The sequence below is a fragment of the Anoplophora glabripennis genome, unplaced genomic scaffold (genome assembly GCF_000390285.2).
Source record: "Anoplophora glabripennis isolate ALB-LARVAE unplaced genomic scaffold, Agla_2.0 scaffold14, whole genome shotgun sequence".
NCBI lineage: Eukaryota > Metazoa > Arthropoda > Insecta > Coleoptera > Cerambycidae > Anoplophora > Anoplophora glabripennis.
The window spans coordinates 1,746,880-1,770,891 of record NW_019416352.1 but is presented as its reverse complement, the minus strand read 5'-3'; the positions used below and the strand labels follow the sequence as shown (position 1 = coordinate 1,770,891).

At 33.1% G+C, this 24,012-nt stretch overlaps 1 protein-coding gene across 1 annotated transcript in view; it reads left to right on the top strand.

The window, feature by feature from the left end:
• The first annotated feature begins 3,168 nt into the window (after positions 1 to 3,168).
• LOC108904050 (activating signal cointegrator 1 complex subunit 3) overlaps positions 3,169 to 24,012 on the top strand; it is a 100,575-nt gene continuing 79,731 nt past the window's right edge. Inside the window, exon 1 of the mRNA XM_018706429.2 lies at positions 3,169 to 3,235. Coding sequence (XP_018561945.1) covers positions 3,208 to 3,235 — 28 coding nt within the window. The 5' untranslated portion in view covers positions 3,169 to 3,207. The remainder of the gene's footprint in view (positions 3,236 to 24,012) is intronic.

Sequence of the window (24,012 nt, the reverse complement as noted above, 5' to 3'; positions counted from 1 at the left end):
ATTTTCAAGTAATCTAATCATCAAGCTAAAGGAATTATAATTAAGAAATTAATTATCATCTAAAAATTATGAAACACTAATATTTATTATGCGGAATAGAACTTGAAAATTATCTTTTGCATAATTCATTTTTCTGGATATTAAAGAATTCGAGGAATTTTTCCCATATGAAAGACCTTGTTATTGTAGAACAATATTTTGTATACATTTCGCAAATGTCTTTAATGCATAATTCATAGTTTACTAATCGCGGTCATTTCTCACTTGTGCACGGAGTAATTTTGCTATGACATGACATTCTGAAACAAACTCAAGATTTGTTATCTATGATAAAATATTCACAAAATATCTAAAAATATTTTTGCACTTTGTGGATAAAGACAGGTACTACTTTAACTCCAAATATAAAGGAATAAATATCACACTTAGTCACCATTTCCTCTTAATTCTGTTGCAATAAAAATTTAAAGAACATTTACTAATTTCCGTCAATATTTTATTTAATTTCCATTTTTTGATCGTTCCTTTCTTCGTCAGATTTAATTGAAAGGTTATTATCAGTAAATATAAGCTTGCCGAAATGTTTATAATAGATGTTGGACCATAATTAGATAAAATTTGAGAGGTAAATACTCTTTTGCCATCAGTAGATCAGATATTTTGGCTATAATACACTTTTAACAGTGCACTAAATGGGACTGACTGCTTAGTTTTGGAGAACTCTTACTTTGATTTAATCGTTTTGTGATCATGTTATCGTCAAATTATTGTCTATTTTCAATTCTAAGAGTTTCCTACATTTAACTGACCATCGCCTTGAGGAAATGTTAAAGGAAGGTCACGAACTGTATTCAAACAATGAAAGTAAGGACATCGGTTAAGTTAATCATTAAACTAAGCCATTTTTTACGTCAGTTTCAAAACGGCACCAATATTTGGTTAGCAATTGGAGTCCGTCATGGGTTGTAATTGATACCACCATTATACTACGTTTAATACTTACGTTTTGGCACCAAAATACAAATTTTTACTTTAGCAACAAATGTTTATTTGGCATTTGTAATGGTACCTCCATATATGTACATAATATGTACATTAATGAATTATCCCTAGCGCATCCACCATATTTTCAAATATAGTGTATTCTTGATACAGAGCTCTTTACAAAATAGTCACGTTAATAAATAATCTCGTATTTCTAAATATGTTTTTAAATATTATAAGTATATGTATGGAAATAATAATAATAAAAAAACCTTTAATAATTAAAAATTAATGTATAAACGTAGATAGTAGATATTAAAAAAACTTACTGAAATTAAATAAGCGTATTAAAAAGCAGGAGATTTTTAATGTCTATTTTTGTCTTCATGTTCTTTTAGAACTGCTTTTGAAATTTGGCTCTATTCCTTAGGATCTTCACCACAGTAAGTACTGATCGGATTGGACGCTAGATGGCTGGTCTAGGTCTAGAGAGGTCGATTTTTTTGTAAAATCCTTATAGTTTCCGAGAAAAAAATTATTGTAGTTGTAGTACTTTCAACCATTATATATCTGGACAACTGTAGTCTCTAGCGTCATTCGTAATACGCGTGGAGAGCCACTTGGCCTCAGCGACTCCGAATACTGAAATCCGATTTTACAGTCGTCGTTACTATAGTGTTTACAATAGTTTTTTAGTAGTTAGTGTCAAAAATGGCTTGCGTGTATAACAACTCGGAGTTGATGGATATCGTTTTAATTTATGGCGAAGGAAGAAAACATTTGTATTATGATGAAGCATTTGTGTTATGGTGAAACCAGACAGCATTTGTGGTAGTTCGTAGAAACTGAATAAGACGAACCCAAATGTATTTACACGTCGGAAGACAAAATTTTGAACAGTTGTAACATTAGCCTATGCCAAATTATTTTATTATTTAAAACCACAAATTACTTACTTAGTTACCTGTAAATAAGCAAAGACCACTTCAAAGTATTGAAATGCAATGAACACGCTTGAATCCGAGTCGTAAACTTACACTGACCAGAGACTCCCGTCCTGGTTACAAAACTGTATACTTAGAGTCGACGTCCGACCACACTTAGGGGTGGTTCCGCAAATTCTCGAGGACTGCTGTTCGGTTTAGATTTTGATACCTGGTCTCTTCGATACATAAATCTTGACTTCCTCGTCATGGAATCTGTAATTCTAGATGTACATGGGACAACTCGGTGTGGAGTCCCAGCTAGAATCCTGTAGCATGCCTGGCGGAAAAATTCGAAACTGGGATGAAATTTTTTCGTCCCGCGGTGTCTCTCAGCAACATCGGTCAGATGTCGTCTGCTTCGGCTTGGGGTGTTTAGAACGGTTTGTGACTGTGGACAATTTCGGCGGTTGGATTCGAAAGATAGGTAAAATTTCGATTTTACGCGCTGAATATCTGCGTTTTATTATGATAAATAAACTGTTCTCTCGGTGTAATATTTCTAAATAAGCAATATTTTAGGTGTGTGTATTTAAATAATAATTACAAAGGAGTCCTTAACAACCGTATAATTAAAGATTAATGTATAAACGTAGATATAATTAAAAAAAAACTTACTGAAATTGAATAAGCATGCGGAAAGGCGAGAGAGTGAGAAAAAAAAATACAGCCTTGTCTCCGGGCTTCCTGGACTATCTTAAAATTCAAAGACGACGAATTTATGTGCACAGGGAACAATTTCCCTAAAATCCTTCAAGAAACGAGGTCGGAACTCGCTGAATTTAAACAAGTAAATCATATTTTCCGGGCAACGCCGGGGCGGCTTACTTAATAAAAGCAAATTAACGGTAAAACGCTTCTGCAAGTCAGATTCCACTCCAACCAGGAAGCGGCGGAGAGCGAGAGAACAAATCTGAATGCTAATGCCAAGGTCGACGTCACGGCCCCTTATTTATTAATAGCGAATGTTCAACCAGACTGTACAAGGTTCGCTCTAAATATATTGGCGCGATAAGTGTTTTTTGTTTACCTTATCCATGGAAGCAGTTTGTGATTTGGAGAAAATATTTGGGAGTCGGAACCGAAGGCCGCGATTATTAACGATTTCGTCTAGTTTCAGGGTTACGCGGAAGAATAGGCGTGCGATGGTCGTGGGAATCACGGAAAAGCGACCCAGTTGGTGACACTGAATGCGTGGTTTAGAATAGACGGCAAGAATGAGGAAAAATCTCGGTTTGTGATGACCGTTACTTCCCTCCAAAACTATTGTAATTAAACTGTTTGTTTTGCAAATTATTTGGTTGTAAACCCTTTGGTGAATATCTGATGATTTTTAATGGATAAAACAATTTTAAAAGTTCGTTTTCTTTTTTGCCCCAAAAAAAACAGAAATATAACAGAAACAATGAATATAAAATTATTTCTATTATTTTAATAGCTTCTTCTCTTGTGATCGTGAACAAGCCGAAGCTCGCCAAATAGCTGCATCTTAAGCAGCTCGAAAGTTTAGTATCTTCGTCCGCTTAAAAAATCGTTATGATCTGTTGTTTCTTGTGTTTCCCACCAGTTTGGATTTAATTAGTTAATTTAAATAAAACTGAGATTTCAATTGAGTGAAAATAAACTCATTTTCATGAACAGTTAGCAGTAAAGGTGCATGATCGTCCTCTGCCTTATTCAAGTATTGAAGTTGCTGGACAAAATCGAGGAAAAACATATGTCAATTTAATTGATAAATTTATGAAGCAACTAGGTTTGTTTTAGGTGTGTATTGTTAGTTGTTGATTGTGACGATAAAGACTGGAGAAAAACCTGACTAAGGGATCTAAGTGGAAAGATAAAGACATGAAGACAGTAAAACTCATTAACCAAATGCGACTCTCATTATATGGCAATGTCAGTACCTCAAAAATAACTCAACTTTGTTCCATTTATTGACTGTATTAAGTTTACTGTACTGTGTTTGTTTGTATTAAGTTTTAAGACTGATATACTTAAGTCATTGACTGTATTAAGTTTTGTATAACTTTTGAAGTTGCTCTGCAGAACATTATGGAACCAAAATGTCTGAATAGTCCTAATTGTAGTATTTTACGTCAACCTTAAAATGCAACAAGTTTTAATTAACGAAGGAACGAATGCTAATATATTTTTGCAAAATCGCAAATTTTTGCGAAATCGTTTAGTTTCTTTATTGGCGTCAAAATATACATTAAGTGGGAGTATGTATTTATAAAAGACAAATTGAATAGAACAATACAAGTGAGAAATAAATCATTGAAAATAATTATTAAATATAAACATAAAACAACCATAAAACAAACAAAAATACATAGTTAAAATAAGATTAAAAATAATAAAATAATAATAAATTACCCACTAAGTCGATATAATGAATTTGTTGATGACGAAAACAAAAATGTATCCTGCATTTAAAACTTTGGCAATCTTTAAATTTTTTTGAGTAATGCATTATAAAATTTACTATCCCAATAATAACTACCATTTCTAGCTTTCGTGTTTCAAACAAGAATTTTTTCAAAGTATAACTTCTGGTAAAGTTATAGTTATTAATCTTATTTCTCATAGATATTGCTCCTTTGTGTAACATAAGTTGTAGAACTAATAGACAAAGCAAAATTAATATTCCGAGTTTAATTAATTTTCATCTTCATGTACCTAAGTCTGGTTTATTATTCTTACTGCTCTTCCTTATAGAGCAGCCACATCTGCAGCCCATATCAAAACGGCATATGATATTTCTGCCTAGAATTTAAATTTAATTGCTCGGAAAAAGCCAGTTCCGCGTTATTAGTTCAGTGAGGTTCGTGCCAACGGCAAATAGTTAAAACTGAATTATTACTACATGATCAATCGTTGGCATAAATTAGGAAAAGAACCGGGCCAAGAACTGACCCTTGTGGTACTCCTGCAGTAATACCGAGACACGTTGATATAATATTATGGTGGATAGCATATTGTTGCCTATTACTGAGGTATGAATATGCAGGATAAAGAAACTGAGAACATAAATATTCTTTTTGCTCAAAATCTGTAATAATCTCTGATACCAATATTTTAACACTTTATTGGTAGGAATTAAATAGATGGTTACAAGTTTCCATAGACACAAGGTCAGTATATTATGTATTAGAGAGCGGTCATTCATTTAGTTATTACATTAACGTATTCCTATTATTTTCGAAAAATATTCAGTGACGGTCCTAAAAACTTTTTTCTAAGCAGCCACCCTGTATGTGTACAATTTTAATTATTTATTAGCCGCAACAGGTTAGCTCACTTTCTATAAGAGAAATAACTGATTTATATTAGATTCCATAACCTAGACATTCCATCGTGAGGTTTCTTAAGGACACTCTTTGTTATTTAACAATGATTGATTTTATAAACTGTCTATGCAGAGAAGTTAATCGGTGAACGGAGTCAAAGTTCTTTATAACAATATTGTAATAATTCCGAACTGTTCTGTTTATATTTTGTTACAAGATAATTTGTTTCTTAATTGTTTATAACTGAAAACAATGAAAATGGAAAATATTTTCAGGTATTTCATTGCAATAAATATTTAAAATGATAAAAACTCGAAATTAGCAAGATGTTGTAAATAAATTATATTCAGTGGCGGCCAGTGTGGGGGGGGAGGGCTCTAGGGCACCGCCCGCCCCCCTAGAAATTTTCATAGTAAAAAAATTTAATTTAAAATTTAGTTTGTAATGTTATCTATATAATTAAATAGATTAGCCTTATGAAACACATTAAAAAGGAAAAAACGCTGAATACGTGAGCTCCTCGTAGCTCGCCTCTAAATCTGTAAAGTGTTTACAGCGGTAGTCATGGTTACCGTCGCGCATCAGTGAAAGACGGAGTGGGAGTAGCGCATATTGCCTACATATTGTTTTTTGTGTTTTTTAAAAGACTGTAAAAATTTAAATTAGATTGGAAAGACAGACTACCAGCACTTGCAATGCTATCTATGGAAAAATCAGTGGTGCGAGAAATACCAAGCTTTAATAAAAAGTAATTGAAAAGGTTATTTGGGACAAAAGCAGAAGAATGGACTTTCACTATAAAAAATAATGTTGAGCAGATTTTCCCTCTATTTCAATAGTACTTAAAATAAAACTACCCAATTATATTTGATTTTTTCTTTCAATACTTTGTACCTAAATTTTTTGACCCTCCCTGGTATGAAAGTCAAGAGCCGCCTTTGATTTTATTATACTTCGACATGTTCGATGAAAATAATATCAACCTAAGAGGGCTCTATAGCAAATAGGCAACCAGCATTACATTTTTATAGATTTTATTACACAGTTTGTCTACAATATGAATTAATGCACAAATAACAGACTTTCCCCCATTTTAAAGCAAATTTTCTGTAAAATGTACTTCGTTTGACACTCAAATTACTTTTTGTTGAAAAAAAAGAAAAAAGAAAGAAAGAAGAAGAAGAAGAAGAAGAAAGAAAATTTGTAATTTGACCTGTAATATTGAAACTGCAGAGAAAATACTAAAATGAAGAGCTCAGATTTTCCTATTTATTGGAGAAAACTGAAGTAATAATTTTATAAATCCTTTTTTGATATAACATGTTTTAAAAAATAATGGTGGATTTTTTTACAGTATTTCATGAGATACCTTTAGACTTTAGACTTTTTAAAATAAAGTAATTTGAACTACGTTATTTGTGTAGCGAAGGCCACTAAGTCATAAATTTATCATATAAATCATATACCTACGTGGTAATAAATATGTTTTTATTATAAACTTGGGAATTGGCAAAGAAAGTTTGTTAATATTCCTAAAATAACCCTGAACGGTTTTAAAAAGGTGACAATGGTCGATGTGGGTAGTTTTACGTAAGAGCAAGTGGTAAACTTTTACAACACTTGTGTTATTCTGGCTCTGGTAATAATAAAATATTCCTACCAAATACTAGGACTCGAATAAAGTATCTAATCTATTATTTGAAATATTTTATTCTCTTTAACAATGTACCTACATACAGGGGAATTCTTCTGTACCTCTGCAACTGTAAAATTTATAAAAAAAATGGTCTTCATAAAAGTTGCCTGGAATCATGTGGGTCATGTACAGAAAATATTCAATTTCGCGTGGGTGCTACATAACTTTGTTATTTTAAATGGCATTCACCCATGACGACTAATATGGGTCATTCCATTTGATAAAAAAGTTTTTCAACTCATAGGTAAGATTATTAAATGTATGTCTCAGTATTTCCGAGTCTGAATAACACGTTTTGCTCACAGATGACAAGATAGAGTAATTTATGTAAAAACGAACTATGAAAACTGCAGGTTTCTAACTTTTACGGTTTAGACGCTATCTAGCCTCATTTAGAGAGCTGAAATTGTGATTTTTTTTTTCAAAAACAACTTAACATTTCGAAAACGGAAAGTTTTAAACACCATATACATTTAATAAGCTACCTAATATTACCAAGGAATTAAAAAACGCAATAATATACAGAGTGTTCCATTTAAAATAACAAAGTTATGTAGCAGCCACGCGAAATGGAACACTCTGTAAAGCTAAAAATATTTTCCTTACATGGCCCATATGATTCCAGACAACTTTTATTAAAACCATTTTTTTATAAATTTTACAGTTACAGGTGGAACACCCTGTATAAGTAATAAAACATTATTTATTTATGTTTGGCAATAAAAATATTCTCAATACTCTCTTTCTAATACCCTTCAATTTAAGATGTTTTTCCTAAAATATCGTCGTAACATATGACAGAATAGTATTTTCGGTTTTATGAAACATTTTTAGATAACGAAGGTCGAGGTTACAATGTTAACCGAGGGACTTTGCCAAAATATATTTTTTTGAGTATCGCACACACGAAAACATTTATTTTCCACGATCCGATTTGAAAGGTTGTTTGAAAATAAACATAGTAACTAGTTATATCCTAACTTATTCAAAACTATCACCACAGGACAAGATAAAATTAGTAGCTACGACCTCTTTTTAAACAGAATAACTTCTCAATGAAAAAAAAAACTGTTGACGTGAAATGTTTTATTTAAAATTTTTTAATTATAGTACGAGGCCTGTTTAGAAAATAATCGAACTTTTTAATTATTCGCTAATGGAAATATTTAGTGATATGCGGTTGGCAGCATTGCATGGCGTGTAACCTTCTCTATAACCATATGTTCTTTTGGATTGTCATTTAGTTTTCGTAATATTGTTATTTCAGTGTGTTAGTGACGATTTTTGAAATGTGTGATTTTCTGGACTTTTGTCGGCAACTCCTTGAACAATCCAATGACGATGAAACATTCATTCAAAGGATCATAACGTGTGATGAAAGCAGGGTTTACGGCTCAGACATTGAGACAAAAATTTAGCCATCACATTGAATTGGCAAAGAATCTCCACGCCCCAAACTTCAGTCAGTCTCGATCTAATGTCAAAGTGATACTTCTTTATTATTCAAGATCTGTTTTCTATTTTCTGAACAGACTTCGCATGTTTGGTATCTACCTACGAATACAACATTTTTAGTTTTTTTAGGGAAAAATATTTTTCTAAAAATACCTGTACCTATATTCTTCATTACATGTATTTTAAGTAACCATATACAAAGGCAGTTGTCCGTTTGGCCATGTTGATTTCCTCTACTGAGACGTTCATTTTTCAATGAAAGTCAACTGCTTTGAAAGTTAAATCAATTCCGATTCAAGGAAAATTTTAATGGCAACAAAGGTCTTTGGCATTTTAGATAATAACAAGCTTGAACTATTCGATTCATAATTACGGTTTCAGCTCTCACGACTTCGTATGGGTTAATGAAAAAGTAAGTACGGTTAATTCTTAATACATTGAGTTTCAAAGAGATCTCGCTAAGTTGAGCTAAGTGCATTTTGATTAATGTTTTAATTCGCTTAATGAGCATTTAACAGATATAAAGATTGTGAAAAAATAAGCCTCTATAAAAATATGTCTGTGAAATACTTGTAAATTACAAAAAAAAAAAAATGGTATATTGATTTAGTTTTGATTGTTCGCCTATACGCCATAGTTTTTTACATACAGGAACGTAGTTTCGGGAGTAGAATTAGTATATTTTTCCTCCAAGATTTTTCAAATTAACCTCAGTATTATCGTAGATCATTAAAAATTTTGCAAAGCCTTGTTGTACGTTTTTAAGATGCACCATTTGCGAAATAAATGGCAGAATGTCGTACCATGTCTATATAAAAGTTTATTTTCTTTATTTATTGGATATTTTGCCCCCAATGAAAAAAATTCAATTCAATTCAATTACATTAAAAATTAGATAAGACGATAATAACACAGGTCAACATTTAATTTAAAAAAAAAACACCCGACTATACCTAGGTACCCAGGGGAATGTCAACTGACAGTCTGTCTGCTTCCTTGTCAGTTTGACTTCTTACCTTTCTGCCTACCGTCCTCCCTCGGTTTTGCGTGATTGTACGAAAGCTAAATCAAAAAAAACCTTTGAAAGTCTTCAAAAAATCAATTCGCTTCTCTCTGCATAACTGTATTAATCGAAATTCGGGCGAGAACCCTTACGTTGTTCCTGTAATGATCTTCGAATCGCTTTTGTTTTTATGTGCTTTATTGCGTCTCTCTTGAGATTCCAGTAATAGTCTGCTCCATATTCTTCCCCCAAACACCTTAATGTCTTCAAACAAATTCAAGTCCTGGTGCATTCTTTCTCCTTGTTCTTCACTAAAAGCTCCCAGATTTTCTGGGAATCAATCTAGATGAGAATGAAAAAAAATGAAAAAAAAAGGCATTTAGTCAGACAGGAAGATAGACAAAATTATCGACAGAAAGGCAGGTAGAAAAGCAGGATGTCAGGTAGATGAATAAAGAGGACAGGCGGACGATAAATACAGACTAACAAGGAGACAAACAGGTGTGCAGGTAAAAAGGTAGGCAGATAAACAGACAAAAGTAAGGCAGGTGAGCATTCGTAAAAAATGTGTTCAATTTTTTTCACCCCCTATTCTTACTTTAACCTTCAAACGACCTTGAAGATGAGGTGATAGAGGTCAACCGACATCGGATTCAGATTCAACGACCTAAAAAACCTTTGTATGAATTTTTTCAGATTTTTTCAACCATCTTTTTTTAGTTTGACCTTCAAATAACATTGAACCTGACGTGACAACGACCTCGGCATCTGAATCAGCGACCACAAAAACCCCTGGGTACCTAGGTAGAGTCCGGTGTTTTTTTTTTCAAACTAAATGTTGACCTGTGTTATTAGTATGGTGTATTTAGGGAAAATGTTTGTTGCTCTCTAATTATCTGTTATCCAAATTTCTGTTCTAAGACCAAAGACAGTTTGGGCTTTTTGGCATTGAATTATATGCGTTAAATTAAGAGTGTGAATACAAAAACCAGTAACCACTCTATAAGTGTGCAAAATTTTAAAGAAAATCGTTATAAATACTCCCAATAAAGTTATTAGAAAAAAATAATCAAACAAATTTTTCTTTGACGTTTTGTATCTAAGTCCACTAATTTTGACGTTTTAGAAAAAATGTTGTGGAAAACAAGATACTTTCAAAGTGTATAATCATTACTGTTATGTTTTAAATGTTTTAGTGCAATTTTATTACATTTGTGGGTACGCATGTTGGCAAGTGACCCATTTTTAAGTACAGTTCCCGGAAGACGACCCCGACAGATTGGCGCCAAGGACCAGGTACTTCTGCGAACGACTCCACACCACCAAGACTGACTCTCCAACGAACACTCGCCCCGTCAACACGTCTTTTTCCACAAGCTTAGTTTTCAATAAAAATAGTTTATTTTTACCGTTGAGAGAGCGTTTTTTTTGCTATACAGCGAAAGCAACACTCATATTTAATAAATAGAATACTCAATGAAAAAGTAAATATGATTCCGATTGGAATTGATTTGTATCAATAATAAACATAAACATTGAAAGAATTTTGTTCTACACGACAATGATGATATATAATCGGTAACAGACTTGATCGAATTGTATTTCCTACATATTTTATATCTTTTGAATGGGAAGATATATCGAAAAACTTTTGTAATAAAAGTTGTCGAGAGAAATGAAATCTCTATTTCTATTTTCCCGTAATGGCGACCAACCATCAGGTCTGGATCACCTCGTACACGATTTTACAACTTTGCGCAATTTTTTTTCGCAAAAAGCAACGTATCAAACGCGGCGAAACCCCTCCGCCTACGCCACTCGAACTCGTACGACGCAAAAGTCAGAACCACTTGACACCTCTCGCAGCCACGTATCGCTGATAAGATTAAACGTGACCTTCCCAAAGCCCTGGATGACAATTGCCGGGCCGCCTATTAATCCCCGAGCAAACCGAACTATCAAGATATGATCGACGATGATTACATAAAGAGATTTTTTCGTTAATAACGAAACGCGCGCTATCGTTCAAGGTCGGACCTTGAATTTATTACGGAATATCGGCGTGTGGCGGCGAGTGGCGGGGGGCGTCCGCAGGGGAACAGTCCTGCAGCGAGATGAGTCGGCAGGTGCGACCTACGTGATCATGTTTCTCTTACGGTTAACCTCTGACTAACCTCTCGGCGGTCGCGAAAATCAGCGGCGTGGCGGGACCACTTTCACTAGCCTGACATAATTATTGTTAATCCTGACGTTCGGTTAAAACGTGGCGGAACTTCACAATTTCGGTCCGCTTGAATTTTTTTTTTTAGAGAGTATTCATTGGCGCAGAAATGTTGCACTTTGCTAAAAGTGGTAGGGAGCATAGCAATAAAAAATGCGAAATTTCTACGCCATTGATTTTTTCTAATATATCCTGATTGTGATTTTTTGAAATTTTCATTAATACTTTCAAATATAAAATCGCATTTCTAAAAAACTTTTGTAATTTTGAAAGTATTCTTTCAAGGGTTATTTTAGATTCAATTGAAATGCTTCTTAGTTCTGGAGAAAAATGTTATTTCATCAAAAATTAAAAAAACGAGACGCGTGGTAATTTATTTATTAGTTCTCGGAACAGATGGGACAAAAAGTAAAATATTTCAGTCAACACTAATTTATCAGAAGGTTAAGGGTTTTCAAGTAGGTGGCGTCGCCATAAGGCCGACCTTCGGAGAAGGCTTCATGAAATTTAACAGTATTTTTGAACAAGTTCACTCAGACTGTCGGGGCCATGTGTTGAGCATCTAGTATAAAGAGAAAAATCGATATTTCTAATAACGCGCGAAATTCATTCAAAAGAACACGTAGGAATTCCAAGATATTTAAATAAGTTGTTAAATTGATAATAATTGGAAAATAATAATAAATCAAATAACTGGTTTTTAGGCGGATTTTCCAAGCTATAAGAACAGATTAAATAAGATTGATTAATCCGTCCCGTATTGCTATGCAGAGTCGCAAGAGGAAGGAATAGGGTTGTTTGTAAGTTTAATTATTTAGACAATTTTAAAAATCAGTCAATTAGATTACGATTAACATTGCATAGTTATGCCAAAGCGTCCCGATATTCAGGGAGCCCGCCAATAAGATAAGAACAGAAACTTCTGGACCCAAGAAATGGGCGTGTCGAAGCGAGGTGTCGAATTCAGGAGAGATCTCCGAAAAACAGGCAGTTTTTCCTTGAGTTCCACATTGAGCAGTCTACTTAGTTTTAGAGTCTCGGGTTAATTTAATAATGGATAGTCATTCCAAATTTTGTTATGGATCTCGCATTCCCTGAATCTCGGTACGCTGTCGCGTGTAAATAAATTAATTAATAATGTTCGAGACCGTTGTGTCGTTATTTTGTTCTTCCAACTTAAGTGTCACCCCATACAACAAACCACTGGATTACCTTGTATTGTTACTGTTATTTATTCTCTGAACGTACAACATTTCTAAGTTCCCACGTATTAATAAAGAGTAATGATAATTATAAACTCCCTTTCGAGAAGTTAATAGTAAACTCTTTTGTCACTTAACTCCGTTATGATACAGGTCGTAGCGGTAGATAGATAAGTAAAGAAATAACCCCTCAGGTTACAAAATTAAACAACACAAGTTTGGTAAAAATAAATTTTTTATTGGGCATAGGAACGTTATTGCACTATTTTCATAAAAATAACATGTTCCTGCAGACCTAACCTAAAAAACGAAGAATAATAATGATACTTCACCTGTATTTTTTTGAATTTGTTAATATAAACTTTTTGTATAAAATAATTTGGAGAGAAATATTTTAGACTACATAGGAAACATCCTGTATAAATCCCTGTCCAAACCGAAGAGTGAGCGAGCGTCGAGCGAGCGATGTTTTAGAGAAAAAATTTGTGTATATTATTTATTTTTGAATTGATATAATTATTTACATATACATGTAATATATATGATAGAAATGAATTATAAAATTTCAAACACTTCCAGGAAATATATTTGTGACCTAAATTTAAATATGTATGTATTACTATACTTTTCAATGGGCAACCGCTACCGTAGAACAGCATCAGCCATTACTGAGCATGCATATCGTAGACTCGTATTTAACATAATTTAATATGTTAAATCGATAGTGGTTTTACTGTCACTATTAACTTACATAAATATGTCACAATCCATAATAATTAATAACTTCGAGACATAGTTTTGTAAATTGATGATATTAGTAAAAAAGAACAATTTTTTGTGCATTACTTTGTTTTAAACAGACTGTGTAGCGAAATCTACAACAATGCACCGCTGATTGCCGGTTAACCAGCATTTCATGGAATTTAATATGAATACAACAAAATTAACGCAAAATAACATTTAAATTTATCATTAATCATTATAATCATTAGCATGATGTCATATGCACTTAGAACCGACGGTGTTGCGAGTAGACAACTTTTTTTCGAGACTGTAATCAATAAACGTTGGTTTCTACAAATCTACTCGAAATACTGTTTTAATAAAATAGACATTTTATTTAGGAACTTCCCATTTGTTTGGGAAACAAATATGGCTGTATTATATTGTAACGAATTGGAAGGTACACAAAGGATCACGAATGAAAAATTACCTGACCGAACTTTGGATCATATATAAAAATTAACTATTATTATAGCAACAACAAAATAGTATTGATAATTTTAATTTAATTCACAAGTACAAAATAAATTTTTCAAACGAATGCATGACATTGACACTTGTTATCACTCAGTACATTGAGAAAACAGAATTTAAACCTATAGAGTGACGTATATCAAATAAAAGCTCAAAATCTATAGATGAATCTGGTATACATATCCTGGGAAGACGAGTAACTGCTTAGAAGATATCTCAATTGAACTTAAATCATAGTATGAAATTTTTTATCAATTGTCAAATTAAATTATAATTTTCACAAATGTCAAAACTAAAGTTGACTTTACAAGTACCTGGAGATGATCTATAAAAAACATAAAATAAGGAATATTTTAATAATTAGTTATAGAATTGTATGTTAAAATAAAAGGACATTTGTAAAAAATGTATTAGTTATAAGGAGTGTAGTGAAGTGTTGTTAAAAAAAAGGACATCCAAGGACTCAAAATTCTGTGAAGAAACCTTAAGCAAAATTTGTACCAGAAAAACCCAGAAAGGAAGAAAAACAAAAGTTTATTGATCGGTTACGGCTTGGGTTTTTGGAGAATACAGAGTAGAGGCAGCTCCAAGAAATTTAAATTTGTACAAGAAAGAAATAGTCAAGTAAGAAAATTAAACTTACCAGAAAAGTTAAAAGTTTGTTTGTTCTCAAAACCACAAGAAAGAAATTTGCCATCAAAAAGAAAATTTTCGTTACCAGTTGTAAGCAGTCAAGAGAGGTTTCCAGTGGACCCATAAATGGTATAAACGACATCTGCGCAGTTTCCAACAAGGAAAAATGCAAGCTAGCAAATACCAGGTACCTAAAATAAAAATAAAGTGCACTATAAACAAAACAAATAGCTATAACCTATAAATAATACTTTTTCTATCGCATCAAACCTTAGAAAAAGGATGCAGAATAAACTATAGAACTTACCTGAATAAAAATAAATACAAGCCAAATAATCATATTTTAAAAACTTCACAAAATCCATGAGCTCGAACAAATTTATCATTAGGAACAGCCATGTTTTCTTGAATTATAAAAACAATCCTTGTATATAATTGTATTAGTTTAGAAAAGATAACAATATTCTTTATTATTGTTAAGGAAGGTATTCACAATTTGAGTTACAAGTTGCAAGCTTTAAGTCAACCCATAAAATTTTTGGAATAAAGATTGTATTAAAGTTTAATCTCTATTTTTTTTTTGGAGTGTTGCATTGTACTTGTTTGTGTATAAAAATTAATAGAACCCACGGTGAGACAAAGAAAGATTTATATTTCCTAATCAGCAGCTAACCAGCATAAAAAAAATATTTACACAAACAAAACAAAGAACACAACACAACTTTGGCAAAAATATTACACAACAACTTTGAAATATTATTATATCACAACAAATTTAGACAAAATTGTATTTCATAACAATATGTATTAATTTTTTAAATAAATATATACATCTGTTATAGACGAATGTCTTTATTGAGATATCTAAAAAATTTAAAAACGGTGATAATAATGTGTTCATTGTCTTAGTAGTTAGTATTAATAAGAATACTCCACCTGGTTTTGTTTAATAAAATCTTCATTAGAATGTTCAAAGGTTACAATTTTTTTTCGTTATAAAAAGCTCATCAGATATATACATATTTATATAATGTAAACAGAAAAGCATACCTTTTAAACACTACTTCTACTAATTTTAATTCCCAGCGCATTCACCAAAACATAGAAAGAAATATTTCTACTTTTCTGTTTAGTTTTAAATGTATCCTTTTAGATATTCAATTTTAACCACACTCGTTTATATCATTCCAATTTCATTGTCATTAAAAATTTATACATATTATATACAAATATTACAAAATAATTTATCAGAATTTAATTGGCCATGTAATACAAAAGTTGTGGCAAGTTTAGTAACATTCAATAGCACGTTTTACTTACATTATGGAATTTTTGAAACCTGTTTTTACCATAAAATATTAGGGAAGTTTATCTTCATTGGTGGTTTGCTTTTGTAATGATTTATTTTACTTTAAAAATTGATTGCTCGAAATTGGCCAATAAATTATCCAAAATATTGATACACTTAATATAGCAAGTGTAGCAAGTTGTAGTAATTTATTGAACAAAAAATTGTTAAATATAAAACCAGTTTTACTTCAAATGTAATTGTATTACATTCTCCATACAACATTATTTCTACTACCTAGTAGCAAAAATGATGAATAAGTTTCAGTGAATAGTATCCTACTTAATAGGAGTGGTTTTACTACTTGCCTGATATTAGCGATGATTTTTTATATTACGTCTAGTAAAATAACAAAAATTTGCTAGTTGTTCTAGTTGAAGACGTCTAAGTCTAGCTCTTCGTCATTGACCATTCATTTACATTTATTTATTATGTCGCAGTTTTGTGTTTTTTTTGCGACTGTTTGTCGACTCGAGTGCCCTTGAACCGCATGATGTAGCAGTCACTACGAACTCGACAACATGTTTATAAAAACTGCTAAAATCACAGAATATTTAAATAAAGGGCTATGAAAGAGTATCGTCACGACAGCCTGGACGCAGGGGCGTAGCCGAAGGGGACGATGGAGGGGTGCCTTATTTAGTAACCAGTCAATAATTAAAATTGTTAGGTACTTTAACGTGTTTAAAGTCACATTACAATCACTGGGTTGAATCACAATTACTAGTTACTTTAAAATTTTAAAATGGGCAAAAAATAAAGTAATAATCTGACACCATAAATTAATTTGACGTTTATAATAGAAATTACTAAATAGCACAATATATCGAACTCAGTATCATTCATTTCAGATGGAGGCAAAAAATGTAGGAGTAAAAATGAAATGACTCTCCTCCAACAATTCTGAAGTCCCTGCTCCAGCAAGTATATTACTATCAGCATAATTTATGACACATTGGTTCGACTTTATAACTACATTACATAAGTCGTTAATGTATGTAACAAATAAAATTGGTCCCTTAACACTACCCTGTGGTATACCACTATTAATGTCTAGTATATTAGATTTCGCAAATTCTGCATTAAATCAATTAGCTACTCGCTAATGACAATTACAAAGATAAGATTCTATCCATCTGTGTACCTAATTAATAGATATAGACTGCCTTTTTGCTACGATTCATCTGCCGCAACTAATTTAAGCATTTTTTGCCTTTTATATCGATTTCGAATTGTTACATTTTCTTCCATCACAAAAATTGGAATTATGTACTGATATAAAAGAATAATTTATTAATCCAAGATATAGAAAGACATAAGTGTACCAATTTTTAACTATCTTACACACCATATACCATGGATATTTCTTTATCGGTCGATAGCCGCACGGTTTAAGGCGTCAGTACTTAAATCGATGTGTCGATCTGCCCGGGTTTCGAATCCCGCGGCCGGTAGACCGTAGATTAGCTATACTTGTACGGAGGATTGGCACCCTCTGTGCAGGTATGGTAAGGTGGAAGAATGTTGGCTAGGGTCAATGTGAGAGATTGACACCGGTTGGCATTTGACTCATTCCTGCACTGAATGGTGGTTAGGGCCTACCAACATAAGTCGTTCCTGGGCGCAAATGCGGCCTGCTTAATAATAATATGCCGCTATATAATGAGGAGTAGAGATATTATTATTATTATTATTATCAATGTCAAAGTCAACATATTTATTTTTATTAACTGCCCACCCATAGATCTAAATACAGGGTATCCCGCATAAAAACCGATAGAGGGCAGAAACATGTAGGGATGTCCAAAATATTGTAATTTAACGAAACTTACCTATATACAAAGTTGCACCCTTGAGGAGTTATTAGCCCTCAAAGTGGTGCCTTAAATTTCGAAAAAAATTAATATCCCTTCAACATTTTACCGTAGAAGAACCAAATTTGGTACATGATTTAGGTTTACTACTGGTCTTCTTTGACTATGATCTAAAGTGAATTGAAGTACTACAAGGTGTTCATTAGGGATGATTCACCCCTAAAATTGAACTGAACTTTTTTTCATTGACCGAATTGAAAAATAGTAATATTAATTCACAGAAGAATTTAATTTAATTTTAAAAAATTTTATGGTTTTCAAGAAAAACCGTATTAACTGACACAAAATTGTGTTTATTAGAAAATAATAAAAAAGTCAGTAGTAGGCTATGAATTTCTTTCAAACTTGTCAGTTAGTAATAAAATTATTTTATTTCAACAATTGCCTCTGATTGTTGTTGAAAAAATATCCCCATCCGGAGACTCGCTGTATACACTTAGCATTAAAAAAGATATGAAATCTTCGAGCATATACTCCTAGAGGCCGCCATCAGTGCTGAGAAAGCGCGACTGGTGTGCGAGAGAGAAAGGAGAATAAAAGGACATGCTATCTGGCTCGCTCCGCGAGCTGGATTGGTCGGTGCGTGCTCCCCTCCATGCCAATGACCGTCCTGCACCTAAGCCCCGACCAATCAGCTCCCGAAGCGAGAGAGATAGCATGTCCTTTTATTCTCCTTTCTCTCTCGCACACCAGTCGCGCTTTCTCAGCACTGAAGGTTGACTCTAGGAGTACATGCTCGAAGTATGAAATGAGATTATTTTAAAATATATTATAAATAATAGAAGAACACTATACGATACAAAATGGCTTGGCTTTAAAATGATTAATATGGAGAACACCTTTCATACGACAGTCAGTTGGTCTATATATTAATTTTTACAGTATTTTGTTCTATTACAAGACGTCGATAACTATAGGCTCAACGGAATATTATTGTCATACGCTTACGCCACAAGCAATTGCGATTGAGTAACGATCCGCCCGAACGAAAAAAAAAACATCGCTAAAACAAACGAACTTCGCGAATCTACGCCCATGGCACCCACAGTCGGCCTCGAGGCGACCGCCTGCCTGACCTTGCTAAACTCGAGAACTTGACCTTGTTTTATTTCAGTAGCGCACCTCTGTTGATCCGTTCGTGTGTGTGCTGTGCTCAGGTCGCTACGCCGGATCGGGTAAATTCCCCCCGCCCGTGTTTTCCTCTAGTTTATTTTTGGAATCGTAATTTATACTCTCGGAATGCGTAAATAGCGATTAAAAGTCCTTTATTTTTAAATGCTTTCGCAATTATTTATGTCTTGCCCGTTCATCGTGTCATGTGATAATTGGCGTCGTTCGAATTCGGTACAGTCGGCGCGCCGTAAGAAAACCAGGCAAAAAAATTCGTTAGGAGCGTGTTAATACAGGGATGGCCAGAAGTATGGAATAAAATTCATATCTTTTGAATGAGTTAATTTTTTTTAAAACGCCGAAACACGCTAACTGATTTTGATTTTTCCCCATCTTTCGGATATATAATAATTAATTTTTCTTCAACACCCTAACCCCCAGCTACCCCTACATTTTTTTTCAAATGGAAACATAAGGCATGAGGGGGCTCGTTGAAAAGCTTATAGAAAACCGAATCCAGCCATACCAAATAAACAAGTTTAATTTTTTCAATAACAAGTTTTTTTTCATTTAGAAATTGAAACAAATAGATAATGTACAAAAATAAACTCAATGTCGCAAATGCTGAAAATGTCCTCCATGCTTTGAATGAAGAAAAGAAATTAGACATTGCATTAGAACTAGAAAATCCTCATACTTCAACTGTTCCATTGGCCTGCAATCACGATGCTTCTCGAACTGCAATTCGAAAGTTTCTGAAACAAGAGAAATACCACCCCTATAAGGTATGTCTTGTCCAAGAGCTTTTGGAAGACGATTATGATAGGCGATTACAATTTTGTGAGGAAATGATGAGACGGTGTGACGACAATAATGGTTTTCAACGAGACGTACTTTTTTCGGATGAAGCTACGTTTTATTTAAATGGAGTGGTTAACAGGCACAACTATCGCTTTTGGTCCCAGGAAAATCCACACTGGACATGCGAATCGCATACGCAGCATCCACAAAAAGTTAATGTATGGGCAGGTATCATCAACAACAGAATCTTGGGCCCATTCTTTTTTGAAGAAAATCTTACTGCCGCACGCTACCTGGATTTCCTAACATTTGACCTGATACCTGCTCTAGCTGTGATTTTCCCTCATGAAATTGATCCAGATATACCGAATGAAAGAATTTGGTTCCAACAAGATGGCGCTCCCCCACATTTTGGTATTGATGTTCGAAGAGACTTAGATGAAATGTTTCCAAATCGCTGGATTGGTAGACGGGGTACAGTTGAATGGCCGCCAAGATCCTCCGACTTATCACCCCTGGATTATTTTCTTTGGGGATATTTGAAAGAAGGAGTCTACCAGGACAGACCGGATAATATTGAGAATTTAAAGAACAAGATTAGGGCGGAGATGCATAATTTACCAGCTGAAGTCATTCAGAATGCTGTGGCCAGCTTTTACTATCGTCTTGGAGAATGCCAAATAGTGTATGGAGGACATTTTCAGCATTTGCGACATTGAGTTTATTTTTGTACATTATCTAGTTGTTTCAATTTCTAAATGAAAAAAAAACTTGTTATTGAAAAAATAAAATTTTATTTGGTATGGCTGGACTCGGTTTTCTATAATCTTTTCAACGAGCCCCCTCATGCCTTATGTTTCCATTTGAAAAAAAAAGTAGGGATAGCTGGGGGTTAGGGAGTTGAAGAAAAATTAATTATTATATAACCGAAAGATGGAAAAAAATCAAAATCAGTTAACAAAAGATATGAATTTTATTCCGTACTTCTGGCCATCCCTGTATATGTCTCAAATGTATAAATAAATGTAAAATAAAATAATTTGAGTCTTCACTGTATATCCTAAAAATAAACATTCTTGCAACCGTTTTAGGATTCGCTATTTAAAAAAAATAATGCATATGAAAATCGTCATAAAAGATTACGACTCTAAAATAACGAATTTACTATTAAGAATAAGATGAGAACTATTTTCTAATCCAACCTCCAGAGCTATCCACGGAATTGAAAACCCCTATAGACACACCACGTTTAGAGAGCTTGATGCTATTGGCAGAGCAACTACCTGATACGACAAAAATCTAGCCACAATCAACGAACGATGTGATAAACATAACACCGGAAACCAAATCATATTCGTGGACGAGTCAAGATAACGCTAGGGATCACGAAATTCCATAAAGGCAAAACGCAAGAAACAACTGCAAAGATCCTCCTTGAGAATTGGCGGAGCCATCAAGAGGTGCGATCGAACGTCGACTCTTGTAGTCCGACCCTCCCATTTACTTTCATTACATTACAATGTAATGAAAGTAAATGGGAGGGTACATAGCAGCTCAGATACATCTGAGCTGCTATGTAATCAAACCATATCTTATATGAAATAAACTTTTTATACGTAGCCATAAAAAATGTCAAGCAAAGAGTGCTAAAATCAAAACCAGTGCAAAAAGCGTCAAGTAAGTTATGTGGAACCACAACAGAGCGTGTCTTTCAGGTTCCAAATTACAAACATGTCAAGTTCGGTACAGTTTTTCGGTACGGTATACTCTCGAGAGAAATATCACACACGACTGAAAAAAGATCAACTTTAATGGTCATTAAAATTTCAAATAATTTTGAACATTAGTCTTAGAGGAATTTTACCAACTATCATTATACGAAAATCAAAATTATATACATATTTATATTACCCTTTAATATATTAAGCTTAAGGGTTTAAAATGTAGTAAATAATATCATCATCCAACCAATAACGTTTGGCTCCTCATTCTACAGATTCGAAGAATTATTTTACTTCATTTTGTTTAAGCGCACATACTATATGTGTGTATGTGGGAATGAATCTGCAGGTGTGTCCTTTGCTTCATTGATGAATCGTGCACCAAAAAAGCTATTATATGCAACGGTTAATATGTTATTTTGCGAGTGGTAGTACCGTAAAAGATAGCAACTTATTTTGAAAAAAAATGTATATGTCTTACAGTCGCTTCAGTTATCTCATAAAGTACTAGACATTTTTAAGTTGTTTGAGTATTATTACTCATAAAATAATTGAATAATGTTAGGTCTAGACAAATATATTGATTATCCATTCAAGACTTGGATAAAAATATCCTTGTTTTCATTATTTAAGTTCGATTTTCTGACACCCGTATATATTCCCTTAACAGTAACAAAATTATTTCATATATTAAATAATTCAGAAGGATTTCGGATTCATCTATACAAAATCGAAACCTCATTATTTGATTTCCATACAATAAGAGATTTTGAATCATATTAAAATTTCTCCTTTCAGTTCTCTCTGGAAAATAACTCCGGTTACATTTCCAATTATATGATACACCAGCACATGTTCAGTAAAATATTATAAACACTAATAAATCAAACAATCTTAAAATTAAGCTAATGTTACAAGAATATTTTTTTATCTTCTAAATTGCTGTCATCATTAATTAATGTAGTATTGCGCCACAATTTTTTGCTTAATTCCACCATAAAGAATAATATAAATTTAATTCCTGTATAATAAATTATTTACGCCATTGTCTCGTCCCGTGTAAAATATTTTTGAATAGAGTTAAGATTATCACTATTCGAAAAAATTGTTTTCTTCTACTTTAACACCCGGTATTTTGAAAATTAAATGTGTCCCATCCATGGTACCAATGTACAAAAACTTGGAAGTGAGGGTCGAATCAATCACATATCGGAACATGAAACTGCTCGCTTTTTCAGAATCTGGGGGCATAAACTGTTTTATCATCAAAAACAACTTGACTTTCAAATATCGTTGAACATGAGCTAACTTCGTCAAACGGACAACGGATTCGGGTTCGGGGTCCCTGAAAGGTGGAGTTAAGTCAGGCGAGCATAGTGGCCAATGAGCGACCCTCTTCTGCCTATCCATCGATTTGGGAAAATTTCGTTAAGGTAATTTCTTACATCGAGGTGAAAATGTGGAGGGGCACGATCTTGTTGGAACCAGACATCACCAACTGGCGTATCGTGCTCATGGTTAAGAAAATTAATTCCAGGGCTGGAATCAGCTGAAAATGCAAAAAATCCAAATAAATGTCGCCTGTCAAATTGCCATAGAAGAAATATGGTCCCAGTATATGATTTCCTACTATTCCAGGCCAAGCATTCATTTTTTCCGTCATACAACTGATGTTTGTTTTGCATCCAATGCGGATTTTCTAAGCTCCAAAACCTAGTATTTCGCCTTTTCACAGTTCCGTTTAATAAGTTGAAAAAATTAGGAAAATAAAGTCATATCTGGACTCGATTCTGTTCCGCATTAATTTTATGGAATACCTTGTATATATAGAGTTTCAAAAAGGCATCTGGTTAGTAATTGTAGTTTTTTTTCAAAAGATTTTAAGAACTAAAATTGACGTCAATAAATACTCGTGAGTAAAAATAATAAGGAATATTCCATCCTCCGTGACTCTATGTTGGGTCAATTTTATAGAACATTTAGTATATCGTGAAGTTTAAAAGAATATATCAAACTTTTGATCAAAAGTTCTCAATAAATAAAGTAGAATAAAATACAGAAAAATATGTATGTCTGAACAGGATCAACATTGTTGGAACATCCAGTATAAAAATGTTCAAAAATTGCATCTTGTTAGTAAATACAACATTTCCCATCAATGGACTTTAACAAAGAAAGTAGAAAAAAGTAAAAAAGATAAAGAAATATCTAGTTTCCTTCCATTCTAACCTGGGTTGGTTTTACGTAACATACAGTATGCAAACTTTCAAAAAGGCAGCTGTTAGTAAATAAAATTAAAAAAAATCATTAAACTGCTTCGTACCTTAAGTTTGAAAATGTGAAAAGAATATGCTTATTTTTGGAACAATAGTATAAAGTTTTAAAATGACATCTGGTTAATAAATATAAGTACAGTTTTCCCTTAAGCAAAAAG